Raw genomic sequence first — 16094 nt, 5'->3', positions numbered from 1 at the left:
TCAAGTTTACAACCCTACCTGGAGAACAGCCCATTTCACAGTCTATGCAGACTAAGCCAAGTATTTCATCCACCTTTGTAAGTGTAAATGGCTTTTCATCTTTTTCTAAATGGTTGTGTGATGAGTCTCTGTAACTTGCCTTTCAAAAAATCTAACCATTTCAAGGACTACTCCATTAAATTGGAGCTGCTGCATTGCTTTTTTTTCCTCTCAGTTTCATAATCTTTAGTTCTGTATCTGTTGGTAATGGAGCCCAGGGTTGAACATAATTTGGTCAGGTGTTTTGCTTCCAAAAGGCCTGAGTGCATCTGGACATTTTACATTGGCTTTTCTGAAGAACTCTTGCTAGTTTGATATCTTGTGATTGATGAATTGAAGGCAAGATCAAAAGAAATTTTCTGCTAGAGCAAACAACACACACCTTGTTTTCAGCAAGTAGTGAGTGACAAAGGAAACCAGTAATGTTTGTTAATATGGGATGGTTTATGTTCTATGTTTTGCACGGAAATAGAAGTATAACTAGGGTTGCTGTCTGTGCAACTGAGATACTATATTTTGGATACAGCCAATAGTCAATAATGTACAAGATTTGGGCAAACTTCAGCAAGAGAAAAGTGAGTTAGACAAAACCTTGTAATAGTTTGTGAAATGCAGTCTGGGCTCTTAGCCCACCTCTACCCCAGTGGGTCCATTTATTTATATTCCACATGGCTACAAAAATGATGGAATTGAAGATATTTGTGATGAAAGGAAAACTTCTTGTCCCCTAATTTATGTTAGCATTGCTCAATTATTCACTGAAGTACAGAAATGAAATATAAAACAAATGTGAATAATGGAATTGGGCCAAGCTGTGTGTGATGTGTTGAGCAATCAGCATCCTTCTGGTACCTGCATTCGAACATTTTAGTATGAAGACTGCTCCCCATTAATCTTGTTCTTGTACAGTCTGAAATCCATAGGTTTTTTACTCTCTCCCAGAAAACTAATTCACCCTCATATACTTTATAGAAATCGAAAAGCATAGCTATAGCAGGCAAAGGTGAGCTGAAAATGAGGAGAAGTGATGACTTGGGGAAATGTGACATTCACTGCTTCTGACAGAGAGAAAAGTCACTTCCCTGAAGATGATATTTTCCTGGAATTTACAACTTTCATGTTTAGGTGGGCTCTAGGACAGGTAGCACCTGCTTCATGTATGTCATCAGCCAAGGTTATTTGGGCAAAATCAAAGCAAAATGGACTTTTGCAGAATTTTAGTTCCATGTTACAACCAGAAGACAGTTGTTTGTTGGTCTCCGGGAGGTGCCTGCACTCCACACAGGCTTCACAAGGATAAGACAGAGAGTTGGGACTGTTCAGCCTGGAGAAGGGAAGGCTCCAGGAGACCTTGGAGCACCTTCCAGTACCTAAAGGGACCTGTAAGAAAAATAGGAATGTAAGAAAATTTTTAGCAAGGCCTATTGCAATAGGACAAGGGGCATTGGTTTTAAACTGAAAGCAGATCAGTTCAGACTGGCTGTCGGTAGGAGGTGTTTTCACAGTGAGGGTGCTGAGACACTGGCACAGGTTGCCCAGAGAGGTGGTGGATGCCTCAGCCCTCAAAAAATTTAGGGTCACGTTGGATGGGGATTTGAGCAATGTAATATAGGTGAAGTTGTGCCTGGTCATTGCTTTTTTAAAATAGCTGGAAAGCTAACACAGAAAACTGCTAACAGCTATGAAAAACACAACAGCTGGGCTGCTTGCGGGAGGCACTTCATGGACAACTCCATGTTTTGAGCCATAATAAGAAATTTACTAAGTCAGCCAGGCTTTCATCAGCAGATTTCTGTTTTCAGAGTTAAACCTCTATTGTGTTCCACAATTTTGCAGAGCATCTAATTGTCTTCATCATACCTGCAGACCTGGAAACAACCAAGAAGTACCAGTCTGCTATTCCTCACAGTGTATCTGAGGATTTGATGCATTGCTTATTTCCAAACTATTGCATTGGTTGCTCCATCAGTAACATTCCACACTGATTATTTGATGTGCTTTTCTTCCTAGCTGATTTTTTACTATGGAACTGGAGACAGCTGGTGTCCACAGCACTACTACGACGAGATCAAAATGGATTTTCCAGACGGGGACATCCGGCTCTGTGAGAAGGGGCTCCGCCATGCCTTCGTGCTCGATGCCAGCAAGGAGATGGCTGCCATGATCACAGACTGGCTACAGGATGATCTGACCAAATTATAAACACTAATTCAGTGATCAACAAGAAAAAGATGTAATTATTTTGTGAACGTGTAAATTTCTTTGTGAGAGAGTCTGTCTTATTTTTTTTTCTGTTTACTATAGATTATGGCTTGTTTTCTATTGAGATGTTTTAGAGAAAGTTAAAGAGAGACTGGCTGGTCCAAAGTATAGTTTTATTGACTCAGTGCTTATGTAGTTTCATCCTGAGTCTTCAGGACTCTGGAAGACATGGCAAAGGGTGGAATATTTATTGTCTGCTGGCACTTTAGACAATGCTGACACAACTGTACCTGAGCTGCCAGCACCCCACTCTCTGCTGCAGAAGTGTCCGCATGTGGGTGGGTCCTGGCAGTGGTCCTGGGCAGCCCTGACCTTGTCTCCTCTGGGTCAGAGGGGGTCGGTGGTCAGGCTGAGTTTGGGATGGGTTCAGGGAAGATGTGGAGATCAGGTGTGCAGTTTCTCCAAGTCCCACCACGGGTTTGGAGCACTGCCAGGACTCCACAGGGTATTAGAAATGCTGTGAGGTATCTGTGGCTGCTCAGCAAGGGATATATAAGGATCTCTTACCTGGAACATGGCCAAGTGTTTCATTTTTCAGTTGACTGTAGAGAAGGGAAAGTACACTGGTCAAAAATGCCAGTATTTAAAAGTTAAAATGGATTGCAGAATCCATGTATAACAACTTCTAGGTGGCCTAGCTCTCCTAATGAAGTCCATGAGAACAGTGCTTGCTCAGCAACTTTAAAGAATTGAACCACTTTTGATGCATGTCTAAATTTCAGTTCTTTGCTCTAAGGACTGAAGTATGAAATTTTCTGCCAAGCCACAAATTAGGTACGTTCCCCATCAGAAAACATCTGTTACTGTGCCATGGCTGCACCCATGACATGGCATGAATGTTGAGAACCAGAGCCTTGCATGGTGCTGACAAGTTCCCTGTTCCTCACATTTGGTGAACCCTTTCCTTTACAGATGGAAAAAAAAAAAAAGAAAAAAGCCTCCTACCAGTTGTGATAACAAAAGAAGTTGCAGGGAATAGCTAGAAATGAAAATATTGCAAGTAAGGGGAACAGAGCCAAGTGTAATCAGGAAAAGCTTTCTAGCCATGAACCTGTGAAAAAGTCTCCCTGTGGAGTTCATAAAGACATTTATAAATAAGCAAAACACTACAGAGTAGTCAGGGGAGGTCCTGTCCTTGCAAAAAGATGAATTTAGATGATGCACTGAGTATCTAACTTACATGATTTATTACCAGTTTTGATACATGTGAGAATGGTATTGGGGAATGTTCTCTGTGATGCCAGATCAGTTAGTTGCTTTGTTTTCTTACACAGTTATACACACCCCTTCCACTGCTCTCTAAACCCCCCTTGAACCTTTCACTAATATTTAGAGCAACTTGTAATAGAGTTCAGTTCCTGGAATCTGGGACTAGTTTTCAAACCTGCAGACTGGCACCGGATTTAAGTGACCTTCTCTGTATCAGAAACTGGTTTCGCTTTTGAGACTAGCCAGTGGTATTTCCAATCACACTGCCACGTAATGAAATGGCCATGATGAGTGGAGCAGGAACACTGGGAGCACAGTTTCAGCAGCGTGGGGAGGAACCAGACACGATCAAAGTGAGGAGACTTTGCCCATGCAACTGATTCTGCCTATTGGAGAGTCACGGGACTTTCCATATTTACAGGTCCATATTCAGTCATGATCAAAACAATCCTTGTGCTCACTGTAGAAGTCCACAGTTGTATGTGTGTGTGTGATATCCCCAGATGTTGGGATCATCCCAGCTGGAAGGCCTTGTGGCAGATGCTCCCTGCATCTGCTGGCTGAGGTTTTCCCTGGGGCAGAGCCAGGGAGGACGTGCCCATAGGTGGAGATACTTTAATGTACACATACATGTACATGTGCACCTGTCTGTATGTCAGCAGCATAAAAACCACAGCTCACTTGGTTGTTTTGGTTTGCACATTGGTGTGGTTGAACAAAACATTTGTTCTTTGAAGTATGTGGAGTCAGGGAATGGACAAAGACTCAGTTTGTGGGAGTTCAGCTGTTGTAGTGGATCTCCTGAGACCAGACAGATTCTTGCATTAACCAAAGATGACAAGCAGCTACTACAGCCTGGAAACTGAAGCACCTATGAGAAGCAGTTGTTTACAGTGCATTATGCGTATACTTTGTATGAGGAATTAATTTAGCAATACTTGTACTTGACTTGTGTATGCCTTTTATACAAAAGTTAATCCATTATACTAAATCCTAACTGCATTAAGACCTAAACTGAGATTAGGTCTGGTCAGTGATGACCAGATCTACTGCAGAAGAATGCCTTACAATTTTCTTAAAAGAATTTTCTCTAGTATTAAAAATAAAAACCATATTGATTCAATTGCTACCTTCTGCCTAGAAGCTGTTACTGTAAGGCAAAGATCTGAAAATTTGCTACTCTGTTCATTGCTAAAACACACGGGCCTACTTTCCACAGCTGTATTTCCTGAGAGGAGCAGATCCCACACAGTGAGAATCCAGCTCCTCAGAAGCCCGTGGTGTTCATTGTCACCCCAGGCAAAGAGTGTCAAAAGTGCTTGTGGTCCAAATGTGCCAATTTACCATGAAAACACAGTGTGGTTTTTGCCTGTTTTAGACTATTTAAGAATTCTTGGAAAACCTATCACAAATATATTGACTGTAAGCTGTAGCACCTACTCACTGTCATCCACATCTGTGCTTGATTCTCACCACACGAGTAACCCTGCTAGTGCAGTGACTTTGACTCATGTGCAAGTGTTTTGCTAGATCGATACCTTTTAATAAAAGTACACAGCTCCAATAACAAAAATAAAGAAATTTATGGTAAAATGTAACTTGAGTCTTTGTTTTGGTAACTTGTTTAGTTCTAGTTCAGCTCCTTTATTACTTCATGCATACAAAATCTACAAAAATACTTTCCAGACCCCAAATTTCACATGCAATGCAGACATCTGCCAAGTGCACAGAAAATCTGTGGGTGGTAGGCACCTGACTCTCTTAAGCATTTTTATCCAGAGCCTCTCCAAAATAATCAATCAGTTTCCCCTTGCTGCTTCCAGCTCCATGTTTGCTGCTCTGAATGAGCTATAGAGTGTGTGGATCAGTAAGGCTTGTCCCTTCAGGAAGCTGGATGAGTGCTTGCCCAGTGTTTATGGTGAAGAATTTGGAGTTGGACTCCAAGCTAAACACCAGATTCTTGACTCACAGAGACAGATTGCATACATGAGCCACAGCAGATAATCTCTTCTCTGCAGCTGAGGTCATTTATGTATTTATTTTACAGAAAATGGGTTTATATGTGCATCCACCCCCATCCCTTTCTTTGGTCCAGCTAATTGCCAGCAAAGACTTTAAACAAGATGTTCAATGTTATCATTTTAAAGTCACTCAAACTATTACTGGGTTTGGATAGACTCACTAGACCCAAGAGATTTGTTTCACTCTGTGTCACAGGTCGTGCTCAGACTCCCAACTACAATAAGTTTCTGAGGCTCTTCACTTGCAAGCAAATGTTCTCTTTCCTGGCACATTTACAAAATAAGGATCCAGAGAGCGTTTGTGAGTGACCAGGAACTATTAAAACAGCATATATTTCTGGAACAGCTGATGGGGGCTGAGCACAAGCAGCAGACCCAGCAGTAACAGCACAAGCAGCTGCCAGGAGCGATCGCTGCTCTCGGTAGCGTCAGGCAGAAGTTCTGGAACAGGCTGACACTCGTGCTCAGATGGGACAGGCAGGGAGGGATTTCATTAAAAACTCTGAGAGTGCTTGAGCTGATAGTCAACAGCCTGGGTTTTGCCTCTTGCAGGAATGTGCTTGCAGGAGAACAGTTGTGTTGCAGAAAGTGCTTGCAGCAGCTAATAAAATACAGGTGTTGTTTAAAATATCTGACTGACGTACCTGACTGCAGGGTTTGCCAGTCAGGCACTCAAAGATCTTTTCCATCCTGTTTGAAGCAATTCACACTGAAGGAGGAAATGAGGGGGGCCTCCTGCTCTCCTCCTTTGTGAACATCAACAAAGCCCCCAGACTCGGAAATACTGTGCTTCATACACTGAGAAGGAATCCATGGGATGAGGTAACTTAGAATTAGGAAAAACGGGCTTTCCTAATGGCAAGACTCATCTAGTCTTCTTCCCTAACCAGCACCCTTAAAATTTGGAAAGTATTCCACTGTTCTGATCTAACTTGTAGGACACAGGAAAGCCATTTTCAGGACATAAATGTTTTGATGTCCTAACATGCTCTCATTGTGAAGGGGGTACAGCAACTCATTGGTGATTATAGGAAAGAACTTGTATTTTCACCCACAAAGTAAACCCATGGGATTTTAAGTATCCAGAATGGTTCAGCCCCAGTTCAGATCCTGTCCTGGTTTACCAATGCTATGCATTTTCTTCTGTTGTATTCATGTTTGACCTTGGACATCTCCTCTGTCCTTGCTGTGCCTTTGATTTCTCTTCAGTTACAAACTGCCTGGTTTATGTTGTCGATCACTTGAGTAGTCTGCAGTGCTGTGGAGTGAAAACCATTGAACACAAACCCCACCACTCCCACTGGTTTCAGTGAAGATGTGGTGCAATGCCTGTGAACAACCATTTGCTCTCACCCTTCACTGCTCTGTTGAAAACAGCTTGTTAGGACAGCACATTCCTGTAAAATGCTCACAGAGTGGGCCAGGGGCAAAATGCCATCCTGCCTCCCTGCCCAGAGAACCTTTACCAAAAGATCTCCTCTTTGGCCAGTGTCACCAAAAAATGGGCATGTGGGGATGCAGAACACTGGCCAAAAGGTGGGCCCTGCTTGGTCAGTCACTCAGTGTGCACTGGGAATAGAAACGACCATGCTTCACTCCAGCTCAGTTCTCCACGTTTCTTCTGGGTCTTGAAAGCTGAGTTTGGTTTGCTATGTCTAAAACACAAACCTGATGCCTTCCATGCCTCCAAATGTGCCTTACTCCACACCTGCATGTTCACAGTACTGTGTGCTTAGGAATGTAGGAGAGAGCCATAATCCCTATTGCCTTCACTCTCTGTCTCCAAGGCACCTGGGTGATGTCCATTGCAGGAGCACCTGCTAAAGCACCTCACTCTCAGTCCAGCCTGTCCTTGAACACTTCCAGGGATGGGGCATCCACAGGTGCTCTGGGCAACCTGTTCCAGTGCCTCACCACCCTGACAGGAAAGAATTTCCTCCTAATATCCAATCTAGATCTCTCCTTTTTAGTTTAAAACCATTCCCCATTGTCCTATCACTATCTGCCTGTGTAAAAAGTTGCTCTCCCACTTTTTTACAACCCCCCCTTTAGGCAATGAAGTCCACAATGAGGTCTCCATGGAGCCTCCTCTTGTCCTGGTTGATGGAGTCAATGGAGGGAATCCTGGCTGGCTGGCTGGAGCTGGATAGCTTCTCATCATGGCAGGTGAACACTATTCAGAAACACGGGGAAGAAAAAGGATGTACATTTGATGATAAATCCATCACAAACACTCACTGTTCTGTGACTTTATTTATTGGAAAATACCTGTGGCTTCCCTGGAAGGCAGTTTAAAATGAATGGGTATTTCATTTTTGGTTTAACACCTTAGATAACCCAGGGAATAAAGGTGGTTTACAAAGGCTGCTCTTGACATCTGGTTTTAGGACACAAGCACAAGTCATCAAAAGAAAATCTTGCAGAGGTCTATTTATCAATAAAATATTTAATAAACTTATCTGTACAAAATATTAAAAAGGTTATTGAAGAGTATACAAGAATATTTATTTAACAAATATATACTGCTATATAATATATTCAAGAAAATATAGATTGCTGTTTACAGTTCATTTACAATCCCATATGTACAATCTATTTAAACTTTAGATACATACAAACAATGCATTTACACCATCACGTTCAGAGCTATCTTCTTCAGAGATATTTCACACACCCAGACCTGAAAAAGCTGCACAAATACATGGATAGTTCAGAGGCACACACAGGGATACGAGTATTGCTTCAAGAATCATAACTACTAGAAATACAGCTGTTGGAAACTTTTTAATTTTTTGATATTTTCCTTTCTAATCAAAGAAAAGAACATATAAATAAAACCACGACTGACCAGCAGAGAGGCTCGTTTTGTCAGAGGAACTCCAGAAAATGTTGACTTGACTCCAGAAACAGAGAACAGTGATGAGATACAAAGGGACTGGGCAAACTGGATAAACATTGCTCCCTGCTTCATCTGAGGCAGGGAGCAGCAGGAGCAGAGCAGGTCTGTGCTGCACAGACCAGTGTCCATTTCCTTTGAGCAGCATCTCCACCAGCTTTCCCAGTGGAGCTGCAGAGCTGGACAGAGCTGGTGACACCAGGTGGGCACAGCCCCTGGCTGCTCCTCAGGCTGTGGGATTCCATTTGCACAGGCACTGCACGAACCTGGCTTCAGCTGAAGCTGAAATGTGGGAGCTCTGCACCTTCAGCACCTCAGGAACTCAGACATTTCTTTAAAGGCTCATCACTCACAGCAGGTGGGATGGATGTAAGCAGGATGATCACCTCCTCCCTGGGCAAGGACAGGGTGAGCTGCTCCTACAAAATGCCCATCCCAGCTGATCACTTCCTACACAGCAACTCTGGCACCTTCAAGGACCAAAGCCTGGCCCGTCCCTGTGTGACCATCCCTTTTCCTGACTGTGGATGCTGTTCCACACTGCTGCTGCTGGCTGAGCTCCTGGGAGCCCCTTGGTGCTCAGCAATTCCTGGCACACAGCTCCCTGGGATGACCAGCTTGGGAGCAAAACAGCCCTAAGCTCGGCCTCCTGTTTATTCGCTACTGTTCTCCTCCCCTCTCTTCACCAAGGAAATGAATGAAACCCCACAGGGAACGCTACCATTTCCCCAAAAACTGGGACCAATGCCACAGCTCCCAGGGAGGCTTGGCCCAGCCTCTGGGTCTCATTCCTCTGATGGTGGAGACCAGGATGGCACCAGCACAGGCTGATATTGTGGCAAAGAGAAGGGGAGGAGAGACCCAAACACTCCCAACTTCCATCAGAAAGGCACTTGAGTGTGTGACCCATTGTGAGCAGATCCCTTCCTCCCACCAGCTTCAACCCTGCCAGAGCTGTCCCCTCTCTGCCCCCTGCCCAAAGGGGCACTGACAGACTGCACCACAGGGACAGACTGCACCACAGGGACAGACTGCACCACGTCCTCCTGCTGCTGAGCCTCAGCCTTCCCTTCCTCACCCTCCTCCCCCCCAAACACCACAGCAAGCTTCCACACTCCCCATCCTGAAAACCCAAAGCACGAGCACAAGTATCAAAGCAGAAAAATGAGCTCACAAAATGTATGACTGAACTATTAAGTGGTGATGACAGAAAAATGGAGAGCAAAACCTGCTGAAAAAACATTGAAAATGTGTGTTCTGGTTTCATCCATGGAATGGATGGGGATGGATCAGGCTTTGGTTTAAGATTTTTCAATACCAGTTCCATGCAAATGCTCTGCTGCCCAAGCTTCCCACCCTAGTCCATCCATTGAGCAAGAGTCCAACATGTTGCATCCATCAGCCAACCCATGCTCCTTCCCACCACCACCTGTACCAGGCTCCTCTCCAACACAGAAAATTCAGGGGCTGTTTGAGGACTGCAGTCAGTGAAAGTGAAAAGCAGACACAGGGATATTTGTGTCTTGAGGTGCAAAGATGCAAAACATCCTCTAAGATGCAGGGAGGGCTCCTTGGTCAGTAGGCTACACCAGCATGAGTTCCAAATTTTCTGTCATTTTCTGAAGGCCCAGATCACTGGCTGGTAGGACATAAAGTGATTTTCAGAGACATCTTTGCACTTCTATGTACCTCACAACATGTTATGCTAGGAACAAAGAGTTCAGAAGGACTGAATGGAGCTGGTTTTACCTTGGAAGACATAAACCAGCTTATGACAAAACTGAAGGTGTCACACACACCAGCGTGGTGGAACATCTCACTCTTGCACCAACCATTAATTCAAAGATAGGAGAGACAAAAAGCTCTCCCCCTCCCACACAAATTCACAGGCTCCTGACCATCAGCAGCATGCCACCCATGGAACAGGCATTCCCCAGCTCCTTTCCTCATTGTGTTTCCATGGAGGACACATTCCCACAGTGGGGACACTGCCAGGCTCTGCTCCTGCCACGCTGCATCTCCATTCTGACCCCACACAAAGGGACCCCTGATGCCAAGGGAGCTGCTCTGAGGCCAGTGGGACACACAGCACCTGCTGGTCATGAGCAGAGTCACACTGCTCTCAAAGACCTTGCTTTTTCCCACACAGGTCTAACCATCCCCTCACCTACCCCTCAGAGCATGATGTGAAGAGAGAAAAACTCACCCCAGAACTGCAGCTGCACCCAGGAGAGGGGACACGGGAAGTGATTTGGTGGAACTGCCTAACCAGGTCCATGGGACAGCCCTTTGCTCTGCTCATCTGTCACACCCAGATGTGGGGCACATAGCCCCATTCCAGGCAGCAGCCCCTGTGCAACGCCCAGGCTCTCACTGCCATTACCCCACAGAGGCTTTTTGGGTTTTCCTCCCTGGTACATGGCCCTGCTGCCCCAGCACAGATAAAAAAAGAAGGCACTTGGATTTCAGAACCCAGCATGGATTTCCATGCTCAGCAGGAAACCACAGCATTTCCCAGCAGTTTTAGCCCAACACAAGCATGAGCTGGGCTGGCATTTATGATGTATCTGCCCCCTTAACGTGTATCCTGGGGTTTTGATGGAACTACAAACACTGCCATTGATACAATCATGACAAAAAACTCCTGTTAAGGCTGGAAGCAAAGCCATGGCAGCCCCTCAGCCTCCAAGGTGCTCTGCTCCTTTTCCCTGGATGCAGCCCTTGGCACCTGCATTCCCAGGACTCCCAAGGGATGCCCCAGCCTCTCCTGTCCCCTCCCTGCCAGCAGCAGGGTGTGTGTGTGTGTGCTGCTCCATGGGGGTCAGCACAGGTGACTCTCCCCAAATACCACTTTAGTGCCTGCGGGATAAGGGCTTAAACTGCAAAAGGAGCTGCTGGTTTTGCAAGGGGAGTGTGATGGATAAATCGCTGCCCAGTGAAAGCTGTGCAGCCAAGGGCTGGGTTAAAATCCATGGGTTAAAACCCATGCAGCCAAGGGCTGGGTTAAAAACCAACACACTCAGGAGCCACTGGCACTCAAACTTGAGCAGAAGGTTCAAGGCTTGGGGTTTGCTTTTAACCAGAACTGGATTTTGCCCTTGCAGCCTTTTCCTCGGGTATGCCAACCATCAGCCAACTGGCAAAGAGGATGTGGCTCCATCTGCCAGTGCTGATCAGGAGTGAGGCCACTGGGATCAATGCAGCTGTGCCAGGATGAAGCTACATCAAGCCCTTTTCCATATGAATCCTCTTTGCCAGAGGATACTGATTTCCCTCCTATCATTGGATTTGAAGCATGATGTAAAAGAAAAAAAAGGGGGGCGACACATGGTTAGAAAAGCCTCCTATTTTAAGAGAATTAAAAATAAAATTTTCCTTAAAAAAAAAAAAATCTGTGATTCTTGGGAAGTATTTCTAGGCCAGAAGCACCCCTGGTGACCAGGGTTAAACAGGGCATAAAGCAATTTTGCTTCTGACTGTTCCTGAAGGCAATGGCTTGAGCACAAACTCAAAGAACCCCCAGATAAGGCACACACACCAGTCAGTCCCTGTCCCAACTGGGCAAGTTCCCCAGATCCCAGCCCCAGTGCTTCTAATTCAAATGAGATCACTCTGCAAGTTTCCCTACTGCTGTGCAATTACATTCCCATGTCAGAGAGGAGAGAGCCAGTTAAGCATGGATACACAGTCCTTTTCAAATGCTTAATATTTCTAGTTTCACTGTAATTATATGCTGCAGATAAAAATGGTGCTCAAGGTCAAACAAATCCTCCAGGAGAATATGCACTGCATGGAAACTGTTTGGGGTTTTTTTTTTAACTGGAAAGGTTGTATAAATACTGCAGATTGAGAACCTATAATTATCCATTAAAATCACTCTGAGACTGCTGAATTAATATTTGTCCATGTTCAACCTCTAGTCTCATAATTATAAAGTTTACATGTGTCCAAAAATCAGCTCAGGCAGGAGGCAACTGATCAGAAATACATTTTTCTGGGCCTTTCCTTTGGCATTAGAGTGTGATGTTCTTTGGAGAAGCAGCGCCAGGGATGGGGGCTGGGCCACCCCTATCCTGCAGCCAGTGCCCCATCAACCTCTCCAAAGGCAGGATTCACTGCTCCATGGCCTCTACTCACACATCCCTGTGTTGCCCCAACAGTGCAGGGCTGCAACAACTCAGCTGAGAGAGCCTGGGAAAGGCTTTCACACCCACCACTCCCATTCAGAATCATGCAATCATTAACGCTGGAGAAGACCATGTCCCTACCATCAACCCCACTTCATCAGCAAATTCACCATTAAACTGTCTCCTCAAGTGCCATATCCACACACTTTTTGAACACTTCCAGGGATGGTGACTACAATTCCCTGGGCAGAACTTTACAACTCTTTCTGTGACTTTTTTCCCTGAATATTTAACCTAAATCTCTACACACTTGAAATGGCTCTGATGGTTGCTGCCAAAGACTGATCCCACTGTTTGGTGCAACCTCCAAATGTGCCTGGGGATGGAGAGGCAGCCCTTGCAGTCATCATGCAGGGATTCATAAAGGGGACGGTGGTGGCTTTTGCTCCGGAAATTCTCCCCTGGGAGGAAGGAGCAATGTGAGAGCCAAGCCCTGCAGCTCGCTGGGGGGAGCAGCACAGTTCCCCACCCAAGCCCCCAGCTCCACTCTCCTCCAGCCCTGCCCTGCTCATTCCCATCCCTCTGGAGCAGCCCCAGGCAGGGAGCTGCCGCCCCTGGCTCCTTAGAGAAGCAGAAAGAGGAGCCAACTCCATCCTTTGCCCTCCCTTGTCCTCCAGAGGTTGTTTGCCCGGGAAGGAACAGGAGGCACTTGGCACACATGGCACAGGCCCAGCACCTCTGGGCTCCTCTCGGGGGATGAGCTTTGCTCCCCCATCAAACACTCCTGTCCAGGGGTGCCCCAGCCAGGAGAGCCAGGCTGGGTTCCCAATGGGTGAAACCATGGACAGCATCACTGCCAGCAGCAGCAACATCTGTGCTTCCCCCAGATCTTCCCCTCTCATTTATCCTTGTGCTCCAGGCCACGGAACTGCAGCAACTGAGTCACTGCTTTTGTCCCCAGCATCAGCAAAGCCATCACTGGGCTCAGGACAAAAGCCCCAGCAGTGGGCACAGCCCCAGAACTGGGGCTGGGGTGAAGAGCTGCAAGACCCACCCTGTCACCCTGCTCTCCATCAGCCACCTCCAGACCTGAGGTGGGTGACATCTGTCTGTTCCCTGCAACTCTGGATGAAAAATACCCACAAGAACTGGGAGCCACTGGCATTACCACCCCTGGGACACAGTGCCACAGCAGCAGGCCTGCACCTTTTTGGTGAAGGCTCACAAGAGCCAGCAGGGGCTGCCAGGAGCTACATATATCTTCCTTGGATGTGAACTGCCCATGAACCCTCACCACAAATATTTGGAGGAAGGGGAGGGGGTAAAGGAAACAAAAACATTTTAAAAAAATTGTCTCAGCAGTGAGAAAAACTATCAAACAACCAAAGGCAATTTAAAAATTAGGTACTTCCAAAGCTTGGTAACTTTATAACTGATGTGGAATCTGGCAGCTCGAGCACTGCTGTGCCAACCTCCTTCCCCAGCCAGCTGTGCTGAAGCCAAAGGGAGGAGGAAATCCACAAACCCTCGTGCTGACCCCTCCTCACCCACTCAGGGACCTCCCCAAATGCTGACAGGCAGAAAACGCACGGCATGGACCTGATCCTTCCTCTTCCTCCCCATCTCCATCTCTCAGCATGCCCCTGGGCCCCTGGAGGGAGGTACATCATTAGCGTATATTTACATGCATGCTGAGGTAGGGACATGGGTTTTCCTCTTGGATGCATGGATGTAAGGCCAGAGGAGCTCTGCAGGTGTCAAGGGGGTACATGAAACTTATGGGCCCCACACTTTCTCCCCTGAGCTGCCACCAGCCCCAGCCTGAGGATGCAGAGCAGGCTCTGTGGGCAGGGATGGAGGGAGGCTGGGGGTTATCCCAGTGGATCTGTCACTGTTTTCCATGGACACATTCACCTCCTACTGATGCACTTGGGGGGAAGGGGCTGTTGAACCTCACCAAGGCTTTTCTGATCTTTGAAATCAATTGGATCTCAGCAGAGTTCTTTGAGGTGACCCCCTCTCTGCCCTGGCCAGGCTCAGCCCTCCCAGCAGAACACCCCTGCCATGGAGGACAACTGGATTTATGTAGGAAAAGCCCCATGCTTCCAGCAGGGATTTACCTCCTCCAAAGGCAAACTCCCATCACTAATAAGCGCTGATGCTTACACACCAACACCCTGGCCACAAGAAAAAAACAAACCATCAAACACAAAATCTGTGCAAACACATCTCTGGTCTAAGCCAAGCCACAGTTTGGTACCAAAACCCACTGAGGTGCAGCAGAAAAGCCTCCCAGCATCCAAAGCACACCCTGGCATGGATGAAGAGGTTCTCTGGTTTAAAGGTCATTTATTAACTCAGCTCCTGAGTTACTGAAACCCTTTCAGCACATGTCAAAGCAGCCCACTTAGCATAGCAGTCCCTGAGGGTAGCACTCAGCCCTCGGCATGGGAAAGGTCTGCTCCTGGAGGATCCAGCTCCCTTAATGGAGCAGGGAGCAGCCAGCACTCCAGGGAGTGACACAGCTCCCTGGGAAATCGATGTCAAAGGAAGACAGGGTGGAGCTTAGTGCTTTTATAGAGATTATTTGGAAAGAGAAGAACCCGAGCAAAATGGCTCTTCCCTAGGGAACCTGGGACCTTAGTTTCTCTCCAGACAGGCTCAGGATGGCTGTGTAACTTGCAGGACTGATGCTGGGCTCCCAGGATGCCTTGGAAACACAGTTTTGTGCAAGAAAGGGAGGGGACTCACCCACCAGTACCTCCTGCAAGACACAGACAGCAAAGCCAGCGCTTCCGACCATGTGGAGTGGAGGCACCCCCAGCTAACGCCTCCCAGGGCCACTCCCATCTTTGTAAGAGCACAAGCTCTGCTTCACTCCTGACTCTTTTAGCCTCTGGTTCTCCCTCTTTCCTGTCTCTGCCAGCAGACTCACAAGCCTCTCCCCACTGCAAACAGGCCTGCACCAAGTGATTACAGCCCATGACAGCCACAGGTTCTCCACCCCCTGCCTTCCCCCAGGGATCTCTTATTTTTCCATCAGGAAACTCAGGGCAGCAATTTGAAGACTGCCAGAAAAACTCATTTGACTCAAAGCAAAGAGCATTCCTATCTCACCTCCATCCCACTGCCACAGCCAGAGGGTGATGCTGACCTGATCCCTCTGCTGCAGACACCACTCCACCTCCCCCCACCCCAGGTCATCATTCTGGCCAAGACAATTTTGGCTAGACATTTTCCAAAACATTTGGGAAAGAAGTTGTCAGCTCCACGTAGGCAGACCAAGTGTATCAGGCAGAGCTCAGAGGCGGGGAACCATTCCCAAGGCACAGAGATGGTGGCAGCCTCAGTCTCAGAGGGACACCCCCATCCCTCCTGGGGTCATGGCCAGGGTGGCCCAGGGAAGACAGGGGACACCTGCTCTGAGCTTGGCTTTTGGAAAGGCACACACCAAAATGTGTACGTGTGTATATATCTATATATATATATTTTATATATATATATTTATATTTATATATATATATAAAATGGGCAGGGCTG

The 16094-nt window shown here is 46.7% G+C and overlaps 1 protein-coding gene across 1 annotated transcript in view; it reads left to right on the top strand.

The window, feature by feature from the left end:
• Positions 1 to 5108, top strand: part of LDAH (lipid droplet associated hydrolase) — a 120048-nt gene extending 114940 nt beyond the window's left edge. The window contains exon 7 of the mRNA XM_064707785.1: positions 2050 to 5108. Within this exon, the coding sequence (XP_064563855.1) occupies positions 2050 to 2241 (192 nt within the window). The 3' untranslated portion in view covers positions 2242 to 5108. The remainder of the gene's footprint in view (positions 1 to 2049) is intronic.
• Positions 5109 to 16094: the final 10986 nt, after the last annotated feature.

The sequence above is a fragment of the Zonotrichia leucophrys genome, chromosome 3 (assembly GCF_028769735.1).
Source record: "Zonotrichia leucophrys gambelii isolate GWCS_2022_RI chromosome 3, RI_Zleu_2.0, whole genome shotgun sequence".
Lineage (NCBI taxonomy): Eukaryota > Metazoa > Chordata > Aves > Passeriformes > Passerellidae > Zonotrichia > Zonotrichia leucophrys.
The sequence above is the reverse complement of the archived record's forward strand: the minus strand, read 5'-3'. Positions and strand labels throughout refer to the sequence as shown.